Source organism: Thamnophis sirtalis, unplaced genomic scaffold (genome assembly GCF_051295495.1).
Source record: "Thamnophis sirtalis isolate CommonGarterSnake01/CBP01778 unplaced genomic scaffold, rThaSir2_p1.2 scaffold_2, whole genome shotgun sequence".
Lineage (NCBI taxonomy): Eukaryota > Metazoa > Chordata > Lepidosauria > Squamata > Natricidae > Thamnophis > Thamnophis sirtalis.
The window spans coordinates 74,762,181-74,774,984 of record NW_028261382.1 but is presented as its reverse complement, the minus strand read 5'-3'; the positions used below and the strand labels follow the sequence as shown (position 1 = coordinate 74,774,984).

Here is a 12,804-nt window from a genome sequence, read left to right as displayed (position 1 = left end):
TACCGGATGTGAATGAACATAATTCACAGCCGTTTCAATTTTAAAAAGGGGGTTTTGGGACTAAGCATATGATTTTTACTGTCTCAGGAAACAGACCAGGTTGGGGATACATAGAGAATTCTGAGTCAGAATATTTTGGACAGTTAAGAGACTTACCAAAACCTTGTCCACAACAGCGTAGACTTCTATGTACCTGTGACTTTTAGTGGTATCCGAGAGCGGCTGAGGACAGACAAAATAAATTCCTTTTTTTTTAGCAATGCTTTTGTTATTTCACGAGCTGGTGTTGTAAAAAAGCAGCATGCGAAACGTATTCGCCTTAGCAGTACAGCTACTCCTCAACTTACAACCACAATTTTGAGCACAAAGTTTATATTGCCAAGGGAGACGTTTGTGAAGGGAGCTTTGCCCCATTTTATGACCTTTCTCACCAGTTGTTAAGTGAATCCTTGCAGTCGTTAATTTGGTAACACGGTTGTTAAGTGAGTCTGGTTTCCCCATTAACCTTGCTTGTTCAGAAGGTCACAAAATGGGATCACATGAACCTGGGACACTGAGACCGTCATAAATGTGAGGCAGTCACCAAGTGCCTAAATTTTGATCATGTGACCAGGGGGATGCTGTAACTGCCATAAGAGTGAAAAGCGGTCGTAAGTCATTTTTTTCAGTGCTGTTGTAACTTCAGTCACTAAATGAAGAGTTGCTAAGTTGAGTACTTCCTATACCTACAAATACACATACAAACACACACTATATCAGTAAATTTTTGGTAAAAACAGTACCGCACTTCAATTCGTCATGGGATTTTTAATCTTTTACTGGCCAATAACCCGGCATTGCCCATGTATTTATTTATAGGGGGAAAATGTGCAGACCAAACGTAATTTCTAATGTTGGTTTTTTTCCCTTACCAGAGCGAGCCCCCTTGTGGAGTACTATGAAGCTGTTACCATGGCAACTGTACTGCCCTGTACAGCAGAAGCCATTTTACGGCAGTACAGTAGAAGTCATTTTAAGGCACAACAGGCTGTATCTTAACAGAACACACACCCCGAGGGGTGTTAGGGGTGTCTTACCCCCACAGTATTTGTTTCCAGAGAGTAAGTCATCTGTGTACCAAGTTTGGTTGAAATTGCTCGAGGCGTTCCAGAGTTATGCTGGTATACACACAACACATTTCTATTTCACCTTTTTATTTTCACATATAACTCAAGGTGGTGAACATATCCAGCACACCAAGCACATCGCAAGATTGTGGAACTCATTATTCTGCTTATTGTGATAGTGCTAACTTGTTTGTAAGAGGGATGGGATAAATGAAAAGGAGACAATCGTCTTAAGCCCCTTCACCTTGAAGATTTAATGCTGAGATTGCACACCTCCAAATTCCAGTTGCAGGCAACAAGAAGGAAGGAAGAATTGCTCTTGGCAACGTTGCCACTTTTTAAAAAAAGCAATTTTAAAAAGGGCACTTCATTGGCACACGCAAAAGGTGTAGACACACACCTATGCTGACACTATCTTGAGAATTTCAGCAGGTAGATAAGATACAATCCTAGGACATAAATAGGATACACACTTTTAAACACTATTTTAAAAAATTGAAATGAAGCACAGCACTGACCACAGTATCCGAAAGCAGCTTATAAGACACGTGTCCGGTCTTCGTCCGGTTGTCTACATGGGTGACGTTTTCTGTCCAAATTGGGCCTTTGGCATTTTTGCTGCTTAGTTCATAAATTAGGTGCTCGAAAGTAGTGGAAGATTCCAGGTGTTCAATGCCGTAGCTGACATTCTCAAACTGCAGCACTCCCCTGAAAATTGTTATGGCACGAGATTTTCTTATCCATTTACAAGCCCCTCCTTCCTTCCTTCCTTCCTTCCTTCCTTCCTTCCTTCCTTCCTTCCTTCCTTTTTTGTAATTGAATAAACATTAAAAACATTGGACATAGAGCGACCTTTGTGGCTTTGTCATTTCCATACAAATTTTAACATAACAACAAATACAGTTTCTACTTATTGTACATAGCTACTTTGATCTTATTACCATATTCCTTATCCTCCTTTATGTATTTATCTATGTATTATCCAGTTTCAATTTTACAATCCTCAAAATATTCTGTTCCGACTCCTTTTCCTCATTTCCAACCATTGATACATTTTGTTCCAAATTTCATAATATTCTGTCTCATCTCTGTTCTTGATTTCTAGTGTCAGTCTATCCATTTCTGCACAGGTCAGCATTTTATTTATTACCTCTTCTTCGGGGGGAGCATCTTTGTTTTACCTCTTTTGCGCATATACCAATCTTGCTGTGATTATCACATGCAGCATTAAATATGTCACTCCTTTACTATCACCACCACATATGATAAAAAGACCCTAAATCTAAGTTACATTTCCAACATTTGTCTTCCTTCCTGACTACTTGAAATACAGGTAGTAGCTTGATTGATGATCGCAACTGAGCCCCAAATTTTGCCAAGCATTTGCTAAGTGAGTTATTAAATCAGGTCATTTTCTTTCTGAAAAAACCTTTGCATCAAAGATGGGATTGGGACCATGCCTAATCTGGCATTCCAGACTAACATTCCCACTTCCGAAACAATTATGAGCTGCACAGGAAGAAAGGAAGGGACCTGTTTATTTTAAAAACAGTTTTTGAATATTTTAAACCTATTTTTAAGCCTGGAACTATTTTCAGCACTCCTCCAGGGCAGGTATAAGAGAACACCAATAGCAGAACGGGTTTGTATATGTGGTAAAGGAGAAGTAGAAGATATCTCACATGTTCTATTACATTGTGAGCTATTCAGAGTTTGTAGGTCTGCACATATTCTCCCCTTATTAGAGGGATTGCCAGGGAGGGCAGACAATTTTTATGTAGGCTTTCTCCTCCAGGACAAAAATCCAGCTACCACGTATGCAGTGACAAAGTTCTGTGTGGCTGCAATGTCCACAAGAAAAAAATTGATTACAGAAGTATAGTTGTCATCTTGTACCAATTATTTGGACATATCTCTAACAATTTCTGAACCATTGTATTTACTCCCGCACTTATTGGTTTTTCACCCAGGTAAACCAGGGAGTGACCTGAACAATTTGAGAACATGTGTGTTATTTTCCACTTTTGACGTCAATACTTTTTAATTATATTTTAATGTCAGTACTTTTTAACATATTGTAAAAAATAATGTGTAGTGCTGGTCTTTGACAGTAATAAAGATTTATACTTATACTTATTCAAGAGTAAATCTCTTACCTGAGGCCAGAGCAGGTGCTGAGTATTGCCACAGAATTGGGGAAGCCTTGGATATACCCTTCATAAAAGCATTCATTCTAAAGACATGTATTTTTTAAAAGAATCAATTAACATAATCATTCATTAGCTAATTAGCTTTACTAAATAGGAATCTTTTGGCCCTAGTTATTTGGACAATTGGTATGCATTTTGGACTTTTGCAGCTGAACAAAAACTTATGATTATACTGACCACATGGCTTCACTGGACAGACAGACCTTTTCTCACCAATCTTAAAGTGGATTCTGGGGCTCCAAGTCACTATTTCTACTTTGAGGTATGGGAGAAGAGAAACAAAGATTAGAAATAGAGTAGAGTAAGTAGAGTAAGTAGAGTAGAGGGGAGGGGAGGGGAGGGGAGGGGAGTACAGTAGAATAGATATTGCAATATGGAATGGAGCAGAACAGAACAGAATAGAATAGAATAGAATAGATATTGAAATATAGAATAGAATAGGAATACATATTGCAATATGGAATGGAATGGAATAGAAGGGAACAGAAGAGATATTACAATATGGAATAGGATAGGATAGGATAGGATAGGATAGGATAGGATAGGATAGGATAGGAATAGGTATTGTAACATGGAATAGAATAGATATTGGAATATAGTATAGAATAGAATAGATATTGGAATATAGAATAGAATAGAATAGAATAGAATAGATATTGGAAAATGAATAGAATAGAATAGAATAGATATTGGAATATAGTATAGAATAGAATAGATATTGGAAAATGAATAGAATAGAATAGGATAGGATAGGACAGGATAGGATAGGGTAGGATAGGATAGAATAGATATTGGAATATAGAATAGATTAGAATAGATATTGGAATATAGAATAGAATAGAACAGAACAGAACAGAACAGAATAGATATTGGAAAATAAAATAGAGTAGAGTAGAGTAGAGTAGAGTAGAGTAGAGTAGAGTAGAGTAGAGTAGAGTAGAGTAGAGTAGAGTAGAGTAGAGTAGAGTAGAGTAGAGTAGAGTAGAGTAGAGTAGAGTAGAGTAGAATGAAGAGACCTGATCTAGAAAAAAAACCCAGTATTTAATGGCTTAATCATGTAATTTAAACCGCAGTTTGAATCACGTGAGGACACGCAATAAAACACCCTTACCTGAATATCTGGGGTAGTGGGTTGCACAAAACCTCCGGTGTTGTAGGTGTAAATCATAAAATCGTTTGGCAGAAAGGATCTGTGATGAAACCAATGAAGTGGAAGTCAAACTGGTATCAAAGAGATGGATAAGTACCAGTAATCCTCAGTTTACGACCATAATTAATTGGGAGCAGAATTTTTGTTGTTAAGCAACAAAATGGGACCTGGTGGCTCAGTGGCTAAGATGCTGTGTAATGGAGTGAGCTCCCATTACTTGTCCCAGCAACCTAGCAGTTCGAAAGCATGTAAAAATGCAAGCAGAAAAACCTTTTGTGGGAAGGAAACAGCATTCCATGTGCCTTCGGTGTTTAATCATGCTGGCCACATGACCACAGAGACATCTTCGGACAGCACTGGCTTTTCAGCTTTGAAACAGAGATGAGCACCACCTCCTAGAGTCGGGAATGATTAGCACATACGTGCAAGGAGAACCTTTGCCTTTACCTTTAAAGTGGGTCTTAAGTGAATTGTGCCGGATTTTACAAGCTTTTTTCACACAATTGTTAAGCGATTCCCTGCAGCTATAAAGTGAATCACCTGGTCATTTATCAAATTTGACTCCCCCCATGGACTTTGCTTGCTGGAAGCTGCTGGCGATGGTTGCAAGTGATGATCACATGACCCTGAGACATTATAACCATGAGAAATACATGCCTGGGGGCCAAAGCACTGAATTTTGATTCACTGGTGGATCATGTGACTGTGGGGAATGCTATGAGGGTCGTAAGTACAAGGACCTCAATTTACAACCGTTCATTTAGTGACAATCCAAAATTTCCAATGTTCATACTTATGACCGTTGTGGCATCCCCAAGGTCACGTTTATTTACACTCAGATGCTTGGTAACTGATTCACATTTATGACTATTTTCAGTATCTTGGAGTATCCTCAAACCTTGTGACTGCCCAACTTGACCACTAAGCCCCATTAAGATGTCCCCTCTATCGTTGTCTCCAGAATTTCCTCTCCTCTGGATTTCCCTATTGATTTAAAGTTTACCTAGCTACAAAAAATATAAACTAGAAATACGTAAGAGGGAGCAGGTGAGGTAAAGAGGGAGAAATGCCTCTGACAGACACCTCCCAATGTCAGAATTTAAAATTTATTTATGTCCGATTCCAAATGATTCTAGGAGGTTTATAGGACAAAAAAAAATTCCCTGAAATAATCATCTCCTCTTAATGACCCCCATAATCCCTTGCAGGATGGAGTCTGAGCAACTGAATGGAGCTGAGTCTTTACTGGCCAGATGTCTTTCCTGTCACCAATGAAGAGTTATATTCAGCAGATATATTCTCATCGTGCCCAGAGAGAGAAATATTGGCCTCTATCTAGGATCAAACTTGCAGCTTCCTGATTGTGAGACAAGAGCTCCATCTCTAGGCCACTGTACCACCGAAATATACTCTCAAATATAGTATGTAAAAAATCCAATTAGCAAAGTACCTTACATTCAACAAGAGCCTCCAGCTAATGGTTTCTCAACCTTGACCAAAAAAAATATTTTTTTTAATGAGCTAGTGAAGAATTTGACTTCACACAAGGCTAGGATTGGAAAACAGAAAATAACTCACTGTTGTTTCAGGTACACTGTGTAGTGCTTCTGATTTATGGTAAGAGTGTAAGCCTGAACACTCTGCTCATGGAGAACAAAACAAAAGCAAAGAGCAATTTGTTAGAAACAGTTAAATAAACCACTCAGCTGTCTTGTGTGTTTGTGCAAGATACCACAATCATATGTGATAAAAGCAAGGATTAGGGAATAGATCCACTTTGATTGCTTATTTCGTATCCTGTGACTATCACTAAGTGTTGTATCTTATGATTCTTGATGAATATATGTTTTATGTACACTGAGAGCATCTGCACCAAAGACAAATTTCTTGTCCAATCACATTGGCCAATAAAGAATTCTGTTCTGTTCTGTTCTGTTCTAATCTAGTCTAGTCTATCCTATTCATATTCATCTATTGTATTCTATTCTATTCTCTATCCTATTCTATTCTGTTTTGTTCTCTCTTATTCATATTCATCTATTCTATTCTATTTTCTATCCTATCATATTCTTCTATTCTATTCTATTCTATTCTATTCTCTATCCTTTTCATATTCATCTGTTCTATTCTATTCCATTCTCTATCCTATTCTGTCCTATTCTGTTCTATATCTTATCCATATTGATCTATTCTATTTTCTATCCTATTCATATTATTCTATTCTATTCTCTATCCTATTCATATTCATCTGTTCTATTCTATTTTATTTTCTATCCCATTCATATTCTATTCTATTCTCTATCCTATTCCGTTCTGTTCTGTTCTATTTCTTATTCATATTCATCTATTCTATTCTATTTTCTATCCTATTCATATTTATCTATTCTATTCTGTTTTATTCTACCTTACCCTACTCTACTCTATTCTCTATTCCCTATGCACCAATTCCTTGGGTGTCCAATCACACTTGGCCAATAAAGAATTACAGATGTATTGTGTTTTAAAGAAGCATTGGATGCTAGAAGTGAAGGCAGAAAAATTAAGGGAAAGATTTAAATCTGTATTTTTCAACCTTGGCAACTTTAAGATGGGTGGACTACAACTCCCAGAATTCCCCAGCCAGCATTAAACAAATCACAGTCTAATGCAAATTTTACACACAGTCCATTAAATCAAAATGGGAGAAGAGTCTGAAAGAAAGATCTGTAGTTTTGAAGAAATCGGGGAAATCTGGGGGAAAAAAGGCAAATGTGCATTCAGCTGAAAGCAGAGGTTTCTAACCTTGGCAATTTTAATACTTCTGGACTTCACCTCCCAAAAGTCCGCATGCTGGCTGGAGAATTCTAGGAGTTAAAGTTCACAAATATTGAAGCTGCCAAGGTTTGACATTCCTGCTTTAACCAAGAGGGATTCAAAATTGAAATGTGCAATAAACATTTATTTTTTAATCAATTGAATATTTAAAAATATCACTAAACAGGTTGGTGATTTTAACACCTAATGTACTTGTTTATAAACATTGATGTGTACTGCTAATCAGTTGCTTTTAGCATCTTAGGTGAGTAAAAAAAAAAACTACCACTGTTTGGTTACCATACAATTTAATTATCCTCTCATCAAATTTACAGACAGATTAAGCTAAACTGACAAAAATTAATTTGCAAGAGAGAGCCTGCGGCATTCTTCCACCTAAAGAGCGCCGATACCACAGTTAATACAGTACAAGTTAACTCCATAGGTTGATTTTGGCAACAAGAAATCAAATTACATTTATTTTGCCAAGCTTTTATCTTAGCAAATCACAGACTGAAAGAGCAAGCTTGTCAGCTTTCAGCACTACCCATCTGGATCCAAATGTGGGACTAATATTTTTTTTATGAGCGGAAGCAAAAAAAACAATTCCTCCTTAATAAAATGGAACTGCACAACACAGGGTGTTCAGAAAGGCAGGTGTGTCCACACCAGAGGTGGGTTCCTACCAGTTTGGACCGGTTCAACCGAATAGGTAGTAATTTGATGGTCTGGGTCAGAGGTGGGTTGCTGTAGGTCCGGTACGGTACGGGCGTATTGGTAGTGGCCCAGTGCAGCTGAGACCGTATCGGTACGGTGGCTCTTTTGGCCCTTGCGCCTGCCTGCGTTCTATATTTGTTTTTATGGGAAACGGCAAAGTACGCGCACATGCACAGCGTGGGTTGACTGCGTGAACCCCAACAATCAGCTGGTTGTTGCAGGGGCGATGGATTGCGCATGCGCACACAGTGCAAGTGAGGCCCATGCACGAACAGGACACCTGAGCACATGATCAGCATACCGGTAGTGACAGTAAGAACAACCCACAACTGGCCTGGGTCACTGAAACCGGTAGCAACCCAGGCCTGCCACGCCCCCTAACCAGTTCTCCTACTGCGGCACCATCTTGTTTATTAGTGCTACACAGAACAAATCTCATTGTATTTTATTCTTTTTTAACATTTTGCACATGCACAGACAAACTTAAATGCAAATGCACACACACGCAGAGCTGGCAGTAATGTGTGCTGAACCGGCAGTAATGCCGGCAGCTATCCACCCCTGGTCCACAGGGTATGGTTTGTGTGCAATTGCCTATTTAAAAGGAGTGGAGTTTATTTTCTCTGTCTCGGCTGCCATCTTGACTTTTTTTGACCCTACCTTGGACACTCCTGCAAAACAGGCCTTTGGAATTAAGGATAAATGTTCTTCGCCCATCGATAAAATATCCTCCACCAGATGGATGCCACAGAATGGTTTTCAAATCAGAATTCAAAGGCTTTTGGATTCAATCCAGTGCCGTGTTATGCCATGAATAAAGTTTTCTCATTCAAAAGTTAAAGAGACAATTTTAAAATAAAAATTTAATTTTAATTATTATTAAATTTTTAATTTTAATAATAAAGGCTGGTTTTGCATCCCATCATCGACGAAGTTCACAGCAGAAGTAACGGATGAACAGAGTTGGAAGGGACCTTGAGAGTCATCTAGTCCAACACCCTGCCCAAGAAGGGACCCTACATCTGCCTCTACCTGGGATCGAACTCAACAATCTCCTGATTGTGAGGCAAGGGCTCCACCTTTAGGTCACCACAGCAAACCATGCTGACACCAAAATGTCTTAAAATCTAGAAGAGTGAAGAGTGGGTGTAAATGCCACTCCTCCAGATTTCATTGAAATGAAATTCAAGGGTGGAAAGAGTAAGGTTCTACATTTAGGCAAGGAAAACGAAATGCACAGGTATAGTATATGTGGTACCTTGCTCAATAGTAGTAACTGTGAAAGGAATCTTGGAGTCCTAGTGGACAACCATTTAAATAGGAGCCAGCCGTGTGCAGCAGCTGCCAAAAAAGCCAACATAGTTCTAGGCTGCATAAACAGAGGGATAGAATCAAGATCACATGAAGTGTTAATACCACTTTATAATGCCTTGGTAAGGCCACACTTGGAATACTACATTCAGTTTTGGTTGCCACGATGTAGAAAAGATGTGGAGACTCTAGAAAGAGTGCAGAGAAAAACAACAAGGATGATTAGGGGACTGGAGACTAAAACATATGAAGAACGGTTGCAGGAAGTGGGTATGTCTGGTTTAATGAAAAAAAGGACCAGGGGAGACATGATAGCAGTCTTCCAATATCTCAGGGGCTGCCACAAAGAAGAGGGAGTCAAACTATTCTCCAGAGCACATGAGGGCAGAAAGAGAAGCAATGGGTGGAAACTAATCAAGGAGAAAAGCAACCTAGAACTAAGGAGAAATTTCCTGAAGTTAGAACAATCAGTGGAACAGCTTGCCTCCAGAAGTTGTGGATGCTCCAATACTGGACGTTTTTAAGAAGATAGTGGGCAACTATTTGTCTGAAGTGGTGTAGGGTTTCCTGCCTAAGAAGTGGGTTGGGCTAGAAGATCTCCAAGGTCCCTTCCAATTCTTGTTATTCTGTTCTGTTAGTACAAATGTGATGGACACAAGTACATACATTGGGAAATGATCGTTTATCCTCTGCCCTCCATCTATGACACCCTATCATGCTCAAAATTCCTGTTGTGGCCCATCTAAATCCACTTTAAATCAAATCAACTAATTTTTAAGATAAGTTTTCTAAATATTCAAAAATTTGGAACGTTATTACCCATATATATATATATGTTGACTGCAGAAAGATTATTTTACGCACAAAAACGGAAGGACACTTGATTCTTACAATGGAAAAATTGCAAAAATTGATGAAATTAGCAGATGTGGCCAAATTGACTGCTTTGATCAAAGAAAAGAAATGCAATTAATTTTGTTTCTACTTGTGGACTTTGTGTTTGAGGTGGGAAAAAATGAAACTTTGACTTTGGGTTTGTTTTTTATAGAAATGGCTAATTTGTATTATTATGTAAAAGTGAAAAATTGAGGTTTGAACACTATTATGTTATTCTACTGCATCAAAGTGAGTAGGAAGCCAACACTATTTCTTTTTTTCTTTCCCTGCACTTCCTTCCCTTTTTCCACCTTTATTTTCTCATTATTTCTTGTGATTTTTTTGTATTTATATATATATTATAAACTAATAAATAAATCAAAATACATTTTAAAAACCCCAATACCTCATCCGCAGCACCGCCTATAGAATCTTCAGATGAGTTGGCTGATATCTTCAGGGGATAAGTGATATGCAAAAATGTTTGACACTCTAGAAAAGAAAACAACAGGAGAAAGCCAATTAATGTTTCATTTGATAATCAGTTTCCCAGAATTTTCTTTTTAAAAAAATTATTCCCTCCTGTCCCCCCCAAAAAAATCGGTTCACACATTGCACTCTAGCAACATATGGTTTCTTTTGTCTGGATCTGCAGTTTCTAATGTGAATCCAACCATTGTGGATTGTAAAAGTTTAGCATTTAATGTTTTGCATTAACCCAGACATCTGTGGTTCGTTGATATTTTGGTGTGCTGTTTTTTGTAAATTCTAAGCTGGACATCATAGGTTAGTTTCATATCATGTGTCCATAAGAAAAGCAAGCAACATAAAGTGTCTGTGCCAATATATAAGCTACACAATTCACATCATGTGTATACACACACACACACCAGTGATGTGCGGTGAGGTTTATGGCTGGTGAGGCAGCAATTTTTTTAGACTTGTGGACTTCAACTCCCAGAATTCCACAGCCAGGCATGCTCAGTTCCAATTTAAAGCGACAGCATTTGTTTTTCTCCTTTGCTAAATAAGTTTCTTTCTTTCTTTTCCTTTTTCTTCTCCCTTCCCCTCCTTCCTCCCTCTCTCCTTCCCTCCCCCCTCTCTCAAACACACACATGCACACACACAAAGTTGCACCAGGAGGATGAAGTTTGAATTCCTCCCCCTCCCTCCGACCCACATGTACCTTTTCCAGCTGTTTCAGAGTCACCGTGACATGCCTCATCTACGTCAGGAATTTTTCAGCTTTTAACCCTTGCTTAACTCTGCTCAAGTGATCATAAAATGCCAGACTAGATGAGGCACATTGTTCTCCTGCCGCCTCCTGTAGAGGGCGCTTTTTAGAGGCTTTTTTAAACAGTTAAGCACTAAGCAGAGTCATCCATGGTGACTCTGGCAGCAACTAGCTCAGCCTGACCTCAGCTCTTGCCTTTTTCCTTTTACATTTTTCTTTTCTTTTCATGAGGACAGTGGTGAGGCTCTGCCTCCCCTGCCTCCCCTGCCTGCAGGTCCCTCACACACACACACACACACACATATATTCTTTTAATGACCCCGTAATCCCTTGTATCGGGGTGGAGTCGGGGCAACTGAATGGAGCTGAGTATTTATTGGCCAGATGCCCTTCCTACACATATACTTTTTGGGAACAGTGCATTTTTGAGGTTTGATGGCTAATAACACCACTTTCTTTTGGAGTACTACCAGAAAATTATATCAAAGGAAAGATAATTTAATCAAGAATGTAATGCAACAGTTTGTTCAATTATCTCTATTCTATGAAATGTTATAGCCAGCAATAAAACCCAGTTAACAGAAGCAATCATTCAATCTTAGTTTTACCTTGTAACAGCTGCAGAACTAAACGATTTCTTTCACTCCATGGGAAGACATTGTAAGGCCATAATTCATGCTAAAGGTTACCCAACTAAGTATTAACTGACATGGCAATAATTTTTGTATATAGTATCTTGTTTTTTCTACAGTGATAATTTTTGTATATTTCATTTTTGCTATGCTTTTCACTTTTTATCTATATAACTGCTATTCTAATAGTAAATCCTTCATAAAAGTATTGCATTACATTCTTGATTAAATTATCTTTCCATTGGTATATAATTTTATCCTACTACTTCCAAAAAAAGTGGTGTTATTAGCCATCAAACCTCCAAGTTACTGTACCCTTCTCCCAAAAGGTTTCCACAATTTTGACCACTACTGTAATACAAAATATAAAACGTTTCCTGTGGTCAACTTGTTTGACTGTACTATACAGTTCAACATGGGCTACATCCCCAAATATCTCCCCAAATTTTTAAATATTTTTTCCACTGCATTAGACACTCTGCTATTGTTGGAGCCATGGAAGAATCTGCTAAGAAATATTTCTAAAACACTGACCAGATCCTGGGTTGTCTAATTAGGTTTATATCCTGCCTATCATTCAGGAGCTTAAAGTGGTACACTCAACACTGCAACTTTATTTAAACTAGCCACGATTCCAATCTTTACATTAAAAGACTTCGGCTTTCTCATCACACAGGCAATGGACACAAACCATTTTAATACATGTCATGTATCGAATCTTAAAATTGCCTAATTTTTTTTAAAATGCCTCTGAAAATGTGACAGGTTGGTTTTC

The 12,804-nt window shown here is 38.3% G+C and overlaps 1 protein-coding gene across 1 annotated transcript in view; it reads right to left on the bottom strand.

The window, feature by feature from the left end:
* LOC148048937 (disintegrin and metalloproteinase domain-containing protein 32-like) overlaps positions 1 to 8,275 on the bottom strand; it is a 32,206-nt gene extending 23,931 nt beyond the window's left edge. Inside the window, exons 1-6 of the mRNA XM_087703500.1 lie at positions 7,946 to 8,275; positions 6,045 to 6,106; positions 4,428 to 4,506; positions 3,263 to 3,339; positions 1,625 to 1,814; positions 157 to 222 (exon numbers count right to left, since the gene is read on the bottom strand). Coding sequence (XP_087559626.1) covers positions 157 to 222; positions 1,625 to 1,814; positions 3,263 to 3,339; positions 4,428 to 4,506; positions 6,045 to 6,106; positions 7,946 to 8,275 — 804 coding nt within the window. The remainder of the gene's footprint in view (positions 1 to 156; positions 223 to 1,624; positions 1,815 to 3,262; positions 3,340 to 4,427; positions 4,507 to 6,044; positions 6,107 to 7,945) is intronic.
* Positions 8,276 to 12,804: the final 4,529 nt, after the last annotated feature.